Here is a 17,184-nt window from a genome sequence, read left to right as displayed (position 1 = left end):
GGGTGGATTGACCTCTCTCCCATGGAATGTGGGGCCATCCCAAACACACACTGCTAGGTGATAACCAGCACAGTGTTGCTGGCAGCTGGAATAAATTGTGCATCTTACTTTCAGAGGCGTCTTTCTATCACTAATTCAGAAGCACTTTCCTTCAAACAAAAGAAAGAGAGAAAAAGGAACTGGCATTAAAAGAAAACGTAAGATCTCCCTCACTCCCAGCCCAGCCCCTGCCTCCTGCCCTGCTGCTGCCCCCCAGCCACTCAGCTTCTCTGCCTTTTGCCCTTCTCCCCACTCCATGCTTTTGGCTGCTCTCCCTGGTTTTGATTTGCACATCTCCCAGTGCTCCCTCATCCAGAGGAGCAGCTCTGGGTTTTCCCCCCTTTTTCTCCCTCTGCTTCACTGTCCTTGTCCTGATCCTTCCTTTTGATCCATGCTGGGGACAGATGGCACAAGGCCTGGCTGGTGTCTGAGCCCCTCCTGCAGCAAGGGGAGTCCTCCACAACCCCTTACTTAGAGCATGGAAGGTGTCCTGAGGGGGAAAAAAAATAATTTCCCTGGTAATTATTTGTTGTGGCTGCAGGTAAGAAGAGTTTGGGATGTGGAACAGGGGGAAGAGGGGGCAGCAGCACTGGCAGGTTGTGGAGCAGCCTTAGCAAGATGATCCATGAACCTTTTTGTGCAGAGGGGGCACATTGTGCTGTGCTTTATGTCCCAAAACACCAGTACTTTCTGTGTTCTGCACACTCCTCTGGAGGCAATGCCCTGGGATTCCTTCCCTGAGGAGCTGGCACTGCTTAGAGCCAGCCACATGTGCAGCCAACTCCAGCCCTGCTCAGGAGTGCCTTGTTCTTCCTTTCTCTCTCTTCCTTTGTCTCTCCTGCTCTCCCTCCCTCCCTGACTGCCACCTCCACCCCAGAGGCTGTGTCCTTCTGAGCTCACACTGTCATTTGGGGCAGGCTCAGCTCTTTGGGGACTCCTCCTGCTGCTGTCTGTGATCTGTCCCTGTGTCCTGCATTGGGGCTGGGGCTGTGACACTGCTCCCTCTCTGCTGCAGGGCGTCCCAGGGGCCGCTGCCCCAAGGCTCTGCGGGGTCCCTGTGACCAAGGGGTTGTCATCAAGATCAGCGATGACAGCAGCACCGACTCGGACATGGGGCTGGACAGCGACCTCACCTCGTCCCCAGAGTCCCTGCTGGAGACAGACGATGTCATCTTTGTGGATCACACCTTCAGTGAGGACAGGGGTGAGCAGGGCAGTGACAGGGAGGGGTGGAGCAGTTCATTTGGGGTCCCCAGGGTCTCCCTAAGCTGTGGGTTCACTGGGAGCAGCAGGCAGGCAAGGAGACTCCACACAGCTCAGATGAGGGTTTATTGGGGGTCCCACCCCTGGGAGCAGCATGGTTTTTGAGGGAAAAGGGAGGGAGGGGAAGCCTAGGGGAAAAAGGGGCCAAGAGAGAGTCTTCTCCCACAGCTTAACAGGGAGATTCAAACAGGGAGATTCTTAACAGAGAGCTCAAAGTGGGCACAGAATAATCCTTGGGCCAATGGGATTACAGACCCATGATACTTCAGGGTAGGAACACAGGCTTGGAATAAACCCTACATTTTAGAAGGATGAGACAAATGTAACACCACAGAGGGAAGCACTGTGTCCTGCAAAGATCCCTTCAGGTTTGGGACAATTTTGTGATCCTAGCTGGATTGTATCCTGGGGTCACTCTTATGGGGTGGATCCCCATTCCCCACTGGATCAGCGAGTGTGGCGGTGTTCACAGGGGTCTTAGGATGAGGGAAGAGAAGAGGATCTGACTCCATGTTTCAGAAGGTTTGATTTATTATTTTATGATATATATTATATTAAAACTATACTAAAAGAAAGGATTTCATCAGAAGGCTAGCTAAGAATAGAAAAGGAATGAATAACAAAGGCTTGTGACTGACCGAGACAGTCCAGACAGCTGGACTGTGATTGGCCATTAATTAGAAACAACCACATGAGACCAATCACAGATCCACCTGTTGCATTCCACAGCAGCAGATAATAATGTTTACATTTTGTTCCTGAGGCTTCTAAGCTTCTCAGGAGAAAAAAATCCTAAGGAAAGGATTTTTCATAAAATGTGTCTGTGACAAGTGCTGCCCTGTGTGCTCCTTCCCCCAGCAGAAAGGAGAAGCCCAGAGGGAATTCACTTTGTGCTCAGCATTTATTGCAGGTCATAGTGCCTTTGTCCAGCAACATTGGCCCCAGAAACCCTCTGGGACAACTTTTTCCCTCCTCTCTAATGTGAGTTACCAGGGAACTCTAAAATTCTGCCTTTCCCATTGTAGGTGGTTTCCACATGCTGCCTTCTCAGAAAGAGCTGCACAGCCTGAGAGAGCTGAAGGTTGAAAAGATGAAACAGGACCTCCTAGCAAAAGTGAAAGCACTGGGCCAAGAGCTACCTCTCAACACCTTGGATCAACTGATTGATTATTTTGGGGGCCCAGAGAATGTGGCTGAGGTACTTCCCACTGTCAGTGTGTTTTGGTGGCACTGGGTGACAGGGAGAGGGGCCAGCAAAGACTCAGAGAATCATGGAATGGTTTGGGTGGGACGGGACCTTAAAGATCATCTCATTCCACCCCTCTGCCCTGGGCAGGACACTTTTCACTATCCCAGATTGCTCCAAGCTCCATCCAGCCTAGCCTTGGACACTTCCACGGATAGGGCAGCCACAGCTTCTCTGGGCATCGAGAAAAATTTCTTCCATTAAAAAAACAGAAATTTCTTGCTGGCAGAGGGTTTCCTCTCCCTGTTGGGAATTGCCTGGCTGGCCTTGCAGGGCTGTGTGGCTCCCCAGGCTGCAGCAGCCCCTGTCCTGTGTGCAGATGACGGGCAGGAAGGGACGGGTGGTTCGCAGGCCCGACGGCTCCGTCGTGTTCGAGTCGCGCGCCGAGCAGGGGCTCTCCATAGACCACGTCAACCTGAAGGAGAAGGAACGCTTCATGCAGGGGGAAAAGGTGAGCTGGGCTCTCAAAACCTGCACAGGACTGATAGGGGGAGGGCAGGGAGGGTGTCTGTGCCTCCCTGTGCCCTGCCAGCAGCTCTCTGTGGGTTTTACAAACCCTCCCAGGTCCCTTTGAGGGCTGCGGTTGCTGTAGTACCTGGGGCTGTTTCTTGAAGCTGTTTAACGTGTTTTCAGGAGCCTGACTCTGTTCTCACTCATCTCTCTGTAGCTCGTGGCGATAATCTCAGAGGCCTCCAGCTCAGGGATCTCCCTCCAAGCAGACAGACGGGTGAAGAACCAAAAGCGCCGGGTGCACATGACCCTGGAGCTGCCCTGGAGTGCAGACAGGGCCATCCAGCAGTTTGGTGAGGGCTGGGTGTCCCTGGGCACTGTCACCTGCCCTGGGTGTGGGCCCTGGGAGGGTCAGGTGTGGTGGCAACCCAAGGTGGATTTAGGGGATGTCTCTGTCAGGTGGAGAACAGAGGCACAGTCACTGGTGCTGTGGGATTATAGCCCTGAGCTCTGGGGCAGAGGATGGACTCCCCAGGGTGAGAAATGTGGGCATTATGTGGCTTTTCTGGTTACATTCCCATTGCAGACAGGCCATCCCAAGCTCCTGTTCCATCCCTGTTCCCATGCAGGCCGAACTCACCGATCCAACCAGGTCTCTGCTCCCGAGTACGTGTTCCTCATCTCAGAGCTGGCAGGGGAGAGGAGGTTTGCATCCATCGTGGCAAAACGCCTGGAGAGCCTGGTGAGTGCCCACAGCTGTGATCCCAACACGCTTCTGATTCCCTCTGAGGAGATTCTGGGTCAGAGCTCCCACCAACATGGCCGGGGGGGATTGTGTCACCCCTGGCTGAGGCATTGCAGTCATAGAATGGCTTTTGGCATCCTGGGATTTGGAAAAGGAAGTGAGGAGAATGTGTAACTGAGGCTTTGGGAGGAATTTCAGGGCAGCAAGCACCTGCTTCCAGATGCTGCAATTTCCCCACTATTACTGGAGTATACACCCATATTATTCCCAAAAAGCTTATGAAATAATTAATGGAATAATTAGTTTGCCTCTGTTTCATTTTCTTCACGTCTGATAAATCCCCAAATCCTTTGGTAAAGTCTCAGTATTCTGGAGGAACACTGCCTCCCCATGGCACATTTGCAGACATGCCTTTAGCCATCCTTCCCTGGTGTTTTCTAACAGCTCAGAATAAAAACCTTTTGCTCCATCTGCCTTCCCAGGGTGCCTTAACTCACGGGGACCGACGGGCCACCGAGTCCCGAGACCTCAGCAAGTACAACTTCGAGAACAAGGTGACAGGGCTGGGCTGGGGCAGCGTGGCTGGGAGGGGGTTGGAAGTGCTGGGAGAGGGAGCCAGAGGCAGGAGGATCATTGCTAATGTCTGCAGGCAGGGCCCAGCCTAACACCGAGCTCCTGTGAGCTCAGAGTCATGGTCACACTGAGGATTCTTCCACCAGGAGCTGGGAAGGGCACCCAGTCCTCTGTCCCCAGGGAAGGGCCTGGGGACATGGGAGGCACACACACAGCTTCTGTGGCATTCCTGGGGCCACAGTGTTCTCTGTGATGTGTGTCACCCTCAGCAGTGTGACACCCTCAGCAGTGTGACACCCTCAGCAGTGTGACACCCTCAGCAGTGTGTCCCTTCAGCAGTGTGTGACCCTCAGCAGTGACACTCAGACCAGTGTCACCCTCAGCAGTGTCACCCTCAGCAATGTTTGGCACCCTCAGCGGTGTGTGTCCTATCAGCAATGTCACCCTCAGCAGTGTGTGTGTGTCCCCTCAGCAGTGTGTGTCCCCTCAGCAGTGACACTCAGAGCAGTGTCCCCTCAGCCCCAGCCCAGCTGCCATGTCCGTTCCTCCCGTGTGTGACTCTGCTCTCCTCCTGCAGTACGGGGCCAAAGCCCTGGACAAGGTCCTGTCCACGATCCTCAACCACTCTGAGAGCAGAGTTCCTGTGCCCAGGAGCTACGAGAGAGGGGAGGATGCCTTTTTCCGTGGTAAGAACATTTCCAGCTCCAGGGTTTCTGCTGCATGGGCTTTAGGATGCTGGAAGAACCGAGCAGGAGGTCAGAGGGAAAAAACAGAGGGGAAAGTGCTCTGGCTTATGTCACCTGCAAGACATGGGGAGTGGCTGAGTTCCTGAAGAGGAAACAGTCCTGCAGGAATGCTGGTGGGAGGCTTAACCCCAAAATACAAAAGATGTCTTCTGCCATTGCAGAAATGAAGCAAGGGCTCATCTCCGTGGGCGTCTGCTGCAGCCAGATGAAGTATGGCACTGTCTCTGTGGAGAAGGGTAGGTGTGGAGCTGCTCCTGCCCAGGGCAGGGGGCACATGGAAGAGATGGGAGTGTCATGGCTTGTCTGACCTTGTGGGGTTTGCTGGGCACCAAAATGTTTGCTTTGTGGGGAAGGTTCTGTGCTGATGGCCCTGCAGATCCCATGGCCCCCCAGCTTCCTCACAGTCCTTGGACTGGGCTCCTGTCAGAAGGAACATGGGGGGCTCTTGGGGAAGGGGCTGGTGGGTTCCATGTCCAGCTGCACCACATCTCACCTGACCCACTGTGCTCTTGCAGACTGCTCCATCACCAAATTCCTGAACCGCATCCTGGGCCTGGAGGTGGACAAGCAGAACATGCTCTTCCAGTATTTTTCTGACACCTTTGACTACCTGATTGAGAAGGACAAGAAGGAGGGCAAATATGACATGGGCATCCTTGGTATGGAGAAGGAGGGGTGGTCACAGCTCTGGGGTTCCAGTTCCTCCCTGTGCAGTGTCCTTGGCCAGCACAGATCTGAGACCCAAGGAGGTGCTTTTGGGAGGATGTTCTTTACAACAGCCTTTTCTCCTTGCACAGATTTAGCTCCAGGAGTGGATGAGATCTACGAGGAGAGCAAGGAGGTTTTCCTGACCCCGGGGCACCCACAGGATGGGCAGGTTGTGTTCTACAAGGTGGGCACCAGGTTGTGTTCTACAAGGTAGAACCAGGTCTGTGCCTGGTTCTAGGCTGTGCTGAGGGGAGATCTGTGAGGCAGACACCGAGGCACTTGTCCTGCCCCTGGAGTCACAAATCCCTCTGTGTGTCCCTGTTCAGATCAGCGTTGACAGAGGCTTAAAGTGGGAGGAAGCCTATGAGAAGTCGCTCAAACTGACAGGAACCTATGATGGGTTCTACCTCTCCTACAAGGTATGTCCTGGGCTCTGCCAGGGTGGCACCTCAGCTCAGGGGTGATTCCAGCAGGAAATCTGCCATGGTGGTACGAGATCACTCTTCCTGAGGGCTGGGAAATGCCTCCAAGGACCTCCATCCTGGCCGGAAGGGGTTGGTTTAGAGAAATGTGGGGAAGAGGGACCAGGCTGTGACCATCAGCTGTACCCCACAGGTGCGAGGCAACAAATACACCTGTCTGCTGGCAGAGCAGTGCCGTGGGAAGAACTTCATCCTCTACAAGCCAAACATTGGGAAGCAAAGCCAGCTTGAGAGCATGGACAGTCTGCAGAAGAGATACCGACGGGTAGGTGGAACCTGCAGCCCCCAGTGTTGGAAGGGCATTCATTGTAACCCTGTCACAGCTCCTCGTGGTTCTGCTGTGGATGGGCAGGGATGATGTCCTGACTCCCAGCCCTGGATTTCACATCTCTTCATCCTGGACAGTGGAGAATTCCTAATGCTGGGTGTTCTGCTGCAGGTGCTGCCCGAGGAGGCCAAGGAGCACTGGGAGAGCAGCTACCACTTCTCCTTGAAGAACTGTAACCACGCTGTGTGGTAAGGCAGCTGCAGCCCCAGCCTGCCACAGAATCTCAGGATGGTTTGGGTTCAAGGGACCTTAAATGAAGCCCATCCAGTTCCATGGCAGGGATGGATAGTGAGACCTTCCACCAGGTTGCTTCATCCAACCTGGATGGATGCCTTGAGCTCCTCGGGGAATGGGGCAGCCACACCTTCTCTGCCAGGCCCTCACCAACTTTTCAGGGAGGAATTCCTTTCCAATACCCAATTTACATCTCCTCACTTTGAGCTTAAACCCATTCCTCCCTCCTGCACCCTGGGGCTCCCTGACCGTGGCACTGGGGGAGGCTGTGGGGACGCAAATCCCGCTCAGCTCCAGCAACCTCTGCTAATCCCAGTGGTTTTCTCCCATGGTCCCTGAAGGAACAAGAGCTGCAAGCTGATCCAGGAGGGGAAGGAATGCTTCCAGGGCATGCGCCTGAGGCACTATTACATGCTGTGTGGGGCCCTGCTGCATGTGTGGAGCAGGATCGCCGGCGTCATGGCAGACATCACCAGCAGCAGCTACCTGCAGATCGTGCGCCTCAAGACCAAGGAAAAGAAGAAGCAAGTCGGTGTGTGAAGTGATTTCCTTCTTAAAAGGGGTGTGGTCCAGCACATGGGGTGGTAGCACCGATTCCTCCCTTCCAGGAGGGGAGTTGGATGTGTTGGGGCAGAGGGGGTGAGCCAGGCTCATCATCCTCCTCCCCACTGTCCCCACAGTGCCCCATCCCTTTCCAGAGGGCTGTGAGGATGTTATGGATGGAGAGGGGAAAGCTTAGACAAATCCCTGCCTTTGACAGGTGTCTGGCAGTAGGCAGCACCCCAAAATCCACTCTCACTTGCAATGACTGATCAGGCCATGAATTATTTATTTGAATAGGCCAAGGAAAACAGACATAAGCAGATTCACTTGCTACACAGAAAATAGAAATTTCTTTTGTTTAGAAATTCTTTCTAAACAAAAGAAACACCACTAGTAGATAAAGGTACCTATGTTACAGCTGGCAAAGAAATAGGATAAATTAGGAATCAGTGTCACTGAGCAACAAATTATAGCAGTGTGCAGAGAATGTCCTTAATTTCTCTCAGTCCCCAGGGGAAGTAACTTGATGCCCATGTCTTGGTTGTTGAGAACTCTCCACACACGCAGAGAGTGTATTAGAGATTTCTGCTTTCATGAAAATCATAGTGGTCTCTTATAGTTGTAAAAATGCTTGTGTTCTGTTTCCTTTCTCACACCAAGACAGAATGCTCATTGCTGGCTAAGGAGGTTTGCAGCTAAGATAATTAATCACATGACAATTCCAGTGTGACTTAGCCACGTGTCACAGGGAGATAAGTTGGGGGTGAAAGGTCCTGCCACAGGGGACTGATATCTGTTCCTCCCCCAGGGATAAAGATCCCTGAGAGCTGCGTGCACAGGGTGCGGGAGGAGCTGAAGCAGATGGACGAGGACGTGAAGAGGAAGCAGAGCCGGCTGCTCCAGGCCCAGGAGCAGAGCTCCCCCTTCTCCCTGCCCCTGCACATCCTGCCGGGGCCAGGGCTGCCCCTGCCCTCCCTGTGCCACGATGAGATCCTGGACTTGACCTACAGCCCTCCCAGCAACAGCATTCCTGACTTGGTGTTGAACCCAGAGACCAGAGCGCTCTGCTTCTCCTCGGAGCCCCCCCTGCAGCCCCAGCAGCCCCCCCAGCGGCAGCACAGGTTGTCCTTTGGCTTTGGCCACGCTCCTGGCCTGGAGGGCAGCACAGCCCCCGGCCCCTCACTGCACGAGCCCCCTGCCCTGCCTCCCCCAGCCCCCCTGCAGCAGCCACAGGAGGATTTTCTCCAGCAAGACGGGAATATCAATTTTAGAGAGATCCTGGAGGACATGCTGAGGACGTTTAGCGGGCCCTCCCAGGAGAACTTGCTCCCCCCGGAGCGCCAGAGCGTGATCCAGTTCAGTTCTGGGCCTTTCTCAAACTCCTGAGTGCCAGCTGGGAATGCTGCTGTGGATCTGTGTTCTCTGGTGCAAAGGTGAGAGCTGAAGAGCCCTGACTTTTCTACTGGTTTGGACTGACTCTGCTCTGGTTTTGAGGGAAGAAAGAGCCTGGAGTTTCTTAAAGAGAATTTTATTTATATCTAATATCTAGTCAGGCATGTGCAGGTTTGTATGGAACGTGCCCAGGGAGAGCTGAGCAGGTCCTGCTGGGCTAAGGGCTCTGCTGGGTTGAGTCCTGCTTACAGGTCAGTGCTCAGGTGGGATTGAAGGGAGACCCCTCCTGTGCCCACCCCCTGCAGACTACTGAGCGTCCGAGCCTTCCCCAGCCCTCCAGGCCAGGAGGGGCATGGCCAGGCTCTGGAATGACCACATGCTGGTCACTTAGGGAAGAATGAGAGTTCAGCCCCCAGCTTGGGCTGCCCCAGCACTGCTGCACACCCTGGGGCTGTGCTGGCAGGCTGGGATGAAGGGGAAGGGAATGTTGTCCCAGAGGAGCTGGGAGATGCTGAGCTCAGGTGTTCTCTGGCAGGGCTGTGCAGGTGCAGTGAGAGATCCAAAACTGTTTGTGCTGCCCTTGCCAGGAAGGGACCTTGAGCTGCCAGAGCTGGCTGCACCCCACAGACAGAGCTTGAGTCTGGCAGAGCTCAGCCACGCCAGGATCAGCAGGATTCTCCAGAGCAGAAGGGACACATGTCCCTTTGTCCTGCACTTTAACCTCACCAGGTCGCCGTGACCAGATGTGCTTTGGCCAGTTTCCTGCTGTCACATGTTGTCCCTTCACCTGGACATCTCGCTGGTCCTGCCATTGCCCTGGGCCAGGGGTCTGGGTCAGGGCAGTGTCATTGTCACTGCTGGGGTGTGTAGTGTCTTTGCACTGGCCAGGATGTGCAGTGTCACTGTCACTTCCTAAAAAATGCAGTGTTAATGTCATTGCCCAGGATGTGCAGTGTCACTGTCACTGTTCAGGGTGTGCAGAGTCACTGTCACTGCCCAGGACATGCAGAGTCACTGCTGAGGGTGTGCAGTGTCACTGTCACTGTTGAGGGTGTGCAGTGTCACTGTCACCACCCGGGATTTGCAGTTTGGCTGCTCCTGCTGCAATCTCCCTCTCAGATACCAAAGAACAAAGGCTGCTTTGCAAAGCACTGCCCCACCCCCTGCTGCCTCCACCCCAGCACCGAGGGCATCAAAGCCTTTCCCAAAAGTGGCACCGGGATGATTTCAGGCAAGAACCTGGGCCCTTCCTCAGAGAGCCCTTGGGGAAGGGGGTACTCTGTGCCCTAACAGGGCAGTTTTGAGGGGGCTGGAGCTTCACAGTGCCTGGTGGTGTCACCCCCATGTCCCCCCAGCCTCAGGGACTGGCCCAGTGCCCGTTTGGTGCTGGGAATTGCTCTGGGTCTGTGTCCAGGTGTTGTGAGCTGACTCCTGACACCGACCTGCCCTGCTGCCACACAAGTGGGCTCAGTTTGAGGCTACTCTGGTCCCTGAATTTCGTTTTGGGGGGGCTGTCCTTACCCCCCTCCCCAGCTTAGCACCAGCCCAGGCTCAATCCCTGCAGTCGGGGCCACGTTTCACCTCCTTCCTTACCTCAACGTGATCACCAAAGATGGGGGAGCCCCCTGTGCCCCGCAAAGCCCTGCTGCTCTCCCCAGCTCTGCTTCTCTCCACCCCTGCAGCCTTCCCCAGGCCGGGCAGAGCCAGGCTGCCCCTCTCCACACCCTCCCCTATTTAAAGCACTGCTCGCTTGGGGCTGAATTCCCAACAATGAGGGAAAAGGACGCCGGGAAAACCCAGCTCAAAGAGGTTTAAACTCAGGAATAGCGAGGGGGAATTCCCTGCTGGGCACCCTCTGCTGTCACCGGAGCCTTACCTGGTGGCTTTGACCTTAACTTTAAAATATATGCAATCTTCCCTCCCTGGTCTCTGGAAAGACAGAGGCCACCTTCAAGGAATCCCTTTCCTGCCCCAATCCCATGTTTTGTCAGGGTTAATAATATGTAATGTTACCTTTTAACTAAATTATTCTGCAGTTGTCCTACTGATTGTATTTTTAATGAGTCCCTGTTTTCTTCCCTGACATCCTTGTGTTGGCACTTTTTAATCTGCTTGTTGTTTGCCCTTGTTTCTATGTATATTTATAATTAAGTTGTATATATGTAAAGAGATTTTTTAGACTATGTGCCTTGGACTAATAATTCCTGAATTTTCTACTTGCCTCGGATAATTTTTCATTCTGCTCAGTAAAAACGGAACAGAAGCCACATGTGAGATTTCTGTAACTCCCAGCTCTGTCTCTATCTCTTGGTCTATCCAGCTTCCCCAAGAGCCCAGCAGGGACTTGGATCAGGAATCCAAGGCTGGCAGCTGGACTTTGTATGTCCTGTGTCACCAAATCAGTGACATTGAGGGCTGTTGTCCCAAGTCTGTCCTTGGGAGAAGGAGAGGAGGATCCTGGCTGGATCCAGCCTTGGATGAGGCAGCTCCCTCCTGGCTTGGCTGGAAAAACACAGATAAAGGAGCCTCTGTTCCAGTGTTCCCCCAGCTGTGGGATGTCACAGCCAGGCACTGCTGGATGGAAGAAGGGATGGGGTGACCCCAGTGAGTGATCCCTAAATGTGAGCAGGATCCTCCCAGCATCCTTAATGTGCTGGAGGCTCTGCGGGGTTGTCAGACTTTGGGAGACCCGGGGATTTTTCCTGGGGACAACCTCCCTAAGGGGGCTGTGGATGTGACAGGGAGAGCCAGCACTCCCCAGGCCCTGGCAGGAGGTGCAGCAGCATTCCTGCACGGCAGAACCTGAGCTGTCCCTGCCCAGGATGGGACACCAGCCCCATGGGCTTGGCTGGGCACGGCTGTGGCTTCACAAGCACCAAGACGCTGCCCCGAGGAGGAGGAGGAGGAGGATGATCCTGCTCGCTGTGGTCAGACACATCCCTGGCTGCAGGGGATGTTTTGCTGTGTCCCAACATGCCTGGCTTTTGTTTTGCAGGAATTTCTGCTGGCCAGGGCTTGTACCATTGCTGGACCCATCCCCTCTGCTGCCCTGCCCTGCCAGGATTCCTGGGGACAGGAGGGATCTCAGAGGGGACAGGAGGGATCCCAGAGGACACAAACCTTCCCCAGCTCTGCCTTTGCCCAGGGAGCCCCTCAGGAGCACACATCATGCCGGATTTGCACTTCCTCCTCAACGCTGAGGATTATCCCAGCTTGGCTTAGGAGTTGTGTAAGGTCTTGGCTTGCCAGCAAACTCCAAGCTGTCAGCAGAGTGGCGCAGCAGCCCCAGCCCCATCCCTGCTCCATCCCACAGCCAACACAGCAGCTCATTCCTAACGCCTTTATTGCAGGGGGACTCGTTAGTGTGAGGGGGCTCTGGCTGCTCCTGCCCGCAGCAGCCACGGCCCCTGGAGCCTCTGTCCAGCAGGTGCACGCCGTGGGTCAGGGCTGCCCCACCAGCAGCTGGGTTGGAGGCAGCCCTTCATGGGGCTGGAGGAGGCTCCGTGGGCAGCAGGGCTGGCACGGGCAGGGGGACAGCAGAGCAGAGCTACAGGTAGGCAGGCAGGTCCTTCTCGATCACCTGTGGGGAAGAAGGGAGTGTTGTACCCTGAGAACATCCCTGGCTTTCCCCTCCTGCCCAGCAGCAGCACTTACAATGGGATCTTCCATCGGGCTGTATCTCTTCACCACTTGACCTTCCCGGTTAATGAGGAACTGTGGGAATGAAGCAACCCCTGGTGAGTGAGTGCAGAGTGCAGAGTGAGAGCCCCCACAGGCTCACTTCCCCCTCAGCTGTGCTCTGGGCAGGGCAGGGGTTCCCAAGGGTCTCTGGACACAGAAACCCCCTGGGATGCTCCTGCCCTGACACCTGAGCAGAGCCCAGTGTGAGGCTCCCTCCTACACCAGCAACCCCCCTCAGATCCCCAGAGGAGGCAACCATAACCACTGCAGTGTCCTACCTTGGTGAAGTTCCATTTTATTGCACTAGGAGAGAAAAAACAGGAGTGAGTTTTGGGCAGAAAAGCCCTTCCTCACCCTCCCTGAGCCAAGCCCTCCCTGCTGGCTGCAGGGCTGTGGCTCCCCAGGGCTCTCCCTTCCACACTCACTTGCCCAGAGTGCCTCTCCCTTTGGGCTGCTCCTTCAGCCACTTCCAGAGCGGGTGAGCATCGTCCCCGTTGACATCGATCTTGCTGAACATGTCAAACTTCACCCCGTAGCCCTCAGCAAATGCCTTGATCTGAGCGTTGGTCCCGGGCTCCTGAGGGGCCACACCAGCACCGTGAGGGTTCCTCGGTCCATCCCAACACTCCTGGGGAACCCGAGACCCTCAACCCCACGTACCTGCTTCCCAAACTGGTTGCAGGGAAATCCCAGGATCCGTAAACCCCTCTCAGCGTATCGGGCGTGCAAATCGACAAGCTGAGTGTAGTTTACCGCCGTTTTCCCTCACTTGGAGGCCACGTTGGTGATGATACAGACGTCGCCCCTGCAGAGGGGGTGGATGAGCTGCCCTTCCCCGCAGGGCACGGCCAGAGGTCCCTCACCCGCCAGGCCGAGGCGTGAGGGTTACGCAAGAGCCGCTGTGGCTCAACCTCGCCCTGCGCTGCATTCCCGACCCCTCCGTCCTACCGGTACTTTTCCAGGGACACGTCGTTGCCATCGATGTCGAGGGCGACGAAGTCGTAGATGGCCTTGGCCGAGCGCCAGTCGTCCGCGTGGGCACACTGCGGGGCGAGAGCATCACTGCGGCGCCGGCCCCGCCACCTCCGCTCCGCTCCCCTCAGGGACCCTGCGGAGCCTCCCCGCGGCCCGTCCAGGCCCGAGCCCCCGCCAGGCCAGGCCTGAGCCGCCGCCGCCCACCCAGGGCACCCCGCAGAAAGACCCGGGCCCATCCCCAGGCCCAGAGCGGTCCCAGAGCAGAGCGGGCCGGGCCGAGCCGAGCTCCCGGGGCAGCCCCGCGCTCACCATGCTCCGCGCCGCGATCAGCCCTGGTCCCAGGAGCGCTGCCCGCGCCACCGCCCGCGCGCACCACAGCGCGCCCCGCACCGCGCCGCCCCAGCCCATCCCGCACAAACCCCGCCCTTTCTGGCCGATCAGCCAATCAGCGCGCAGAGAGGCGGCCCCGGCGGGATGATGGATGGAAACTTGACCAATAGAAGGGCAGGATAGGCGGGGTGGCCGCAGGGGTGTTTATCGGGAGAGACCACGAGGGCGGAGGGCAAGGGCAGAGCAAAGGGCGGGGTTGGAGACAGGTGCTGCTGAGCCGCGGCTCCTGGGCGGCGATTCCCTCCTGACCGGCCGCGGGTTCCGAACAGCGCCACAGCCACCCAGAGCCTCATCCCGACAGCAGCAGAGAGATGCCCGTTCCCTCTGGAGCCAGCGGCGGGGAGCAGCTAGCGGCGGACTACACCTCCCAGGAGGCGCCGCGGCTGAGGTCCCCCGTGCACGTGTGCAGGGCAGGCGGCAGCGTGGGCAGCCCTGAGCGGCCAAGATGGACGACGAGGAGGAGACGTACCGGCTATGGAAGATCCGCAAGACCATCATGCAGGTCCGGGGCACCGGGAGGGCTGAGCCTGCCGTGTGGGGAGTGCCGCAGGGTGGAGGTGAGGGGACGTGGAGGCCAGTCGGCGTGCCGATTCCTGAGCCTGGTGCTGTCCCCGTAGCTATGCCACGACCGCGGGTACCTGGTGACCCAGGACGAGCTGGATCAGACGCTGGAGGAGTTCAAGGCGCAATTCGGGGACAAACCCAGCGAGGGCCGCCCCCGTCGCACCGACCTGACCGTGCTGGTGGCTCACAACGACGATCCCACGGACCAGATGTTCGTGTTCTTCCCCGGTGAGCAGCGCCGGTCCGCGGGGTCTGGGGCTCGGAGCGTGGGGAGGCTCTCGGTGAGCCGGGGTCCCCCTGTGCCCTCAGGGCAGGTTCGGAGCTGAGCCCCCGGGGAGGGGAGTTCTGAGGGCTCTCGGTGACCCCAGGTGTGGCTCTTCCCTCAGAGGAGCCCAAGGTGGGCATCAAGACCATCAAGATGTACTGCCAGCGCATGCAGGAGGAGAACATCACCCGGGCGCTGATCGTGGTGCAGCAGGGAATGACCCCCTCGGCCAAGCAGGTCTGTGTCCCCCTCGGGGGCTGTGGAAGTTTTCCTGGTCTGTTTCTGGGTAAATAAAAGCCATGAGTTTCTCTCCAGAGAAAAGATTTTGCTAGAGCCTGTTGTGCCTTAGCACAGGCTCTTATTTAGCACCCAAATGTGTTCAAGCAGAGCAGCAGCTCCTGGTGGCAGTGGCACAGCTGAGGACCTACAAACAGTCAGGAAGAGGGAGGGAAAAAGAGATATTTCCCTATTCCAGGAGATCCATGGGCTCATTCCCAGCCTGCCTGTGTCTGTGTGAGCCCAGGTGCAGCTCTGAGCCCTGCCAGGGCTGCCCCAGCCACCTCTGATGGACTTTTCCCTTCCAGTCCCTGGTTGACATGGCTCCCAAATACATCCTGGAGCAGTTCCTGCAGCAGGAGCTTCTCATCAACATCACGGAGCATGAGGTGAGCAGGGGGTGGGATTGTCACCATGATATTTTAGGAAAAATCCCTTTGCCAGGATTTTTCTCCTGAGAAGCTGAGATGCCTCAGAAAATAAATGTAAACAATAATTATCTGATTATTTGGAGGTTGCTTACCAACAGGTGCACCTTTGATTGGTTCCACGTGAATTGTTTCTAATCAATTACCAATCAAAGCCAGCTGTGTTGGACACTCTGAGTCTGTCATGGGTTTTTATGATCATTCTTGTCCAGCCTTCTGATGTCTCCTTTCTCTTTCTTTAGTATAGTTTTATAATATAATGTAATGTAATGTAATGTAATATAATATAATATATCATAATATAATATAATATATCATAATATAATATATCGTAATATAATATATCGTAATATAATATATCACAATATAATATCTTTAATGTAATATATTATATGTAATATATAATATATATAATATAACATAGTTAATACAGTGTGATATATTATGTAACATATAATTAATATAATGCATAATGTATAATTAATATTAAAATATATAATGTAATATGCAGTAAATATAATATATATAATTAATATAATTTAATATATAATTAATTTAATATTATATATATAATTAATATAGTATAATAATAAATCAGCCTGAGGACCCTCACAACACCACAACCTAGGATGGTCCCTCCCTCATGCTGGCTGCATTCCTGCTGCTCCCAGAGTCCTCCTCCTGCTCTCTGGCTGGGCTGAGGGACACAGTTTTCCTTTTCCCCTCCCAAACACGTTGTCTCCAGCTGCTGCCTCATCTCAGCCTGTCTTGTGTTTGCAGCTGGTGCCAGAGCACGTGGTTATGACAAAGGAGGAGGTGACAGAGCTGCTGGCCCGATAGTATCCTTTGAGTGTCCCTTTGTGTGTCCCTCCATCCTGCTCAGGTGAGATGGAGTTGGGCTGAAAACCCCTCCTCCTGCCATGATTTATTTCTGTTTGGTGAGCTGCCAGCAGCCCCTGGTGTGTCAGAGCTTCTCCTTGACTCCCAGCACAGCAAGCTGAGGGAGAACCAGCTCCCCAGGATCCAGGCTGGGGACCCTGTGGCCCGCTACTTCGGGATAAAGCGTGGCCAGGTGAGGGGAGCAGGCTAGGGCAGGGAGGGGATGATCCTTGAGGGCATTTTGAAGCAGAAAAAGTGTCTCCTCCTCCTCCTCCTCCTCCTGTTCCTGAGCTCTGTGTCTGCCTTGCAGGTGGTGAAGATCATCAGGCCCAGCGAGACAGCGGGCAGGTACATCACCTACAGACTGGTGCAGTGACACAGTGGGTAAGGATGAGGGGACCCCCTGTTTGGGGGGGGCTCTGGGCAGTGCCAGGAGATGTTCCAAGCTCAGTGTGAAGCAGCTGCCTCCAGGGAAACATCTCAGAGCTTTAAATGGCTCATGGAGGGAGCTGATGGGGAGAGCAGGGTGAGGCTCCCCTGGCACCTGTGCCTCTGCTCAGGCTGTGCAGATTTGGGGTGTTCAGAGGGACCTGGAGCAGGAGATGATTCCCATCCCTCCTTCTCTTCCAGGTGTGAGGAGCTGTGTGGCTCCCACCAGCATTTCACGGGCTCTTGGAGATTCCTGCACTTCAGAGATGGCCAAGGAAATCCAAGGAAATTCCCACATTGCCTCTCTGCAGCCCCATCCCTGGGCCTCATCCCTTGTCTTCCAGCTTGGACTTTGTGGTGACCCCTCAGTCCCACCCAGGACTCAGCCATGGGGGAAAACAAGTGGGGAAAGCCTTTTGCTTCCCTGTTTTCTGGGCTCTTGTTTGAAATAAAGCTTTGTACACCCTCAGTGCTGCAGTGTTGCTGAGCCTCTCCCTGTGGCAAAGCTTCAATACTCTGCAAGTTCCCATAATTTTCATTCTGTTTGG

General features: G+C 55.2%; 3 protein-coding genes across 3 annotated transcripts in view; 2 read left to right on the top strand and 1 right to left on the bottom strand.

Annotated features, from left to right (window-relative positions):
• Positions 1-10,963, top strand: part of SBNO2 (strawberry notch homolog 2) — a 48,281-nt gene extending 37,318 nt beyond the window's left edge. The window contains exons 17-32 of the mRNA XM_059489856.1: positions 115-197; positions 1,055-1,243; positions 2,328-2,500; positions 2,868-2,999; positions 3,216-3,351; positions 3,628-3,740; positions 4,226-4,297; positions 4,894-5,002; positions 5,224-5,298; positions 5,578-5,721; positions 5,860-5,954; positions 6,097-6,189; positions 6,386-6,517; positions 6,692-6,768; positions 7,156-7,346; positions 8,166-10,963. Coding sequence (XP_059345839.1) covers positions 115-197; positions 1,055-1,243; positions 2,328-2,500; positions 2,868-2,999; positions 3,216-3,351; positions 3,628-3,740; positions 4,226-4,297; positions 4,894-5,002; positions 5,224-5,298; positions 5,578-5,721; positions 5,860-5,954; positions 6,097-6,189; positions 6,386-6,517; positions 6,692-6,768; positions 7,156-7,346; positions 8,166-8,743 — 2,392 coding nt within the window. The 3' untranslated portion in view covers positions 8,744-10,963. The remainder of the gene's footprint in view (positions 1-114; positions 198-1,054; positions 1,244-2,327; positions 2,501-2,867; positions 3,000-3,215; positions 3,352-3,627; positions 3,741-4,225; positions 4,298-4,893; positions 5,003-5,223; positions 5,299-5,577; positions 5,722-5,859; positions 5,955-6,096; positions 6,190-6,385; positions 6,518-6,691; positions 6,769-7,155; positions 7,347-8,165) is intronic.
• A 1,112-nt stretch (positions 10,964-12,075) lies between these two features.
• GPX4 (glutathione peroxidase 4) lies at positions 12,076-13,836 on the bottom strand. The gene is made up of 7 exons (XM_059489750.1): positions 13,715-13,836; positions 13,379-13,473; positions 13,091-13,235; positions 12,856-13,007; positions 12,709-12,733; positions 12,404-12,463; positions 12,076-12,329 (listed from the first exon to the last, which is right to left on the bottom strand). The coding sequence occupies exons 1-7, from the start codon at positions 13,811-13,813 to the stop codon at positions 12,297-12,299; spliced, it is 609 nt and encodes a 202-aa protein (XP_059345733.1). The 5' UTR covers positions 13,814-13,836; the 3' UTR covers positions 12,076-12,296.
• Positions 13,837-14,176: 340 nt separating this feature from the next.
• Positions 14,177-17,105, top strand: POLR2E (RNA polymerase II, I and III subunit E). The gene is made up of 8 exons (XM_059489805.1): positions 14,177-14,297; positions 14,413-14,587; positions 14,746-14,861; positions 15,209-15,289; positions 16,109-16,167; positions 16,322-16,400; positions 16,518-16,591; positions 16,838-17,105. Exons 1-7 carry the CDS (start codon positions 14,241-14,243, stop codon positions 16,581-16,583), a joined length of 633 nt encoding a protein of 210 aa, XP_059345788.1. The 5' UTR covers positions 14,177-14,240; the 3' UTR covers positions 16,584-16,591; positions 16,838-17,105.
• Positions 17,106-17,184: the final 79 nt, after the last annotated feature.

This window comes from Ammospiza nelsoni, chromosome 27 (genome assembly GCF_027579445.1).
Source record: "Ammospiza nelsoni isolate bAmmNel1 chromosome 27, bAmmNel1.pri, whole genome shotgun sequence".
NCBI classification, from domain to species: domain Eukaryota; kingdom Metazoa; phylum Chordata; class Aves; order Passeriformes; family Passerellidae; genus Ammospiza; species Ammospiza nelsoni.
Note: the sequence above shows the minus strand (reverse complement) of the source record. Positions and strands in the feature narration are given on the sequence as shown.

Excerpts from the sequence above, each read along its gene's own strand:
- POLR2E (XM_059489805.1), top strand. The coding sequence starts at position 14,241 with ATGGACGACGAGGAGGAGACGTACCGGCTATGGAAGATCCGCAAGACC. Across the intron at positions 14,298-14,412 it reads TCCGCAAGACCATCATGCAG|CTATGCCACGACCGCGGGTA; the intron begins GTCCGGGGCACC and ends CTGTCCCCGTAG. Across the intron at positions 15,290-16,108 it reads TCAACATCACGGAGCATGAG|CTGGTGCCAGAGCACGTGGT; the intron begins GTGAGCAGGGGG and ends TTGTGTTTGCAG.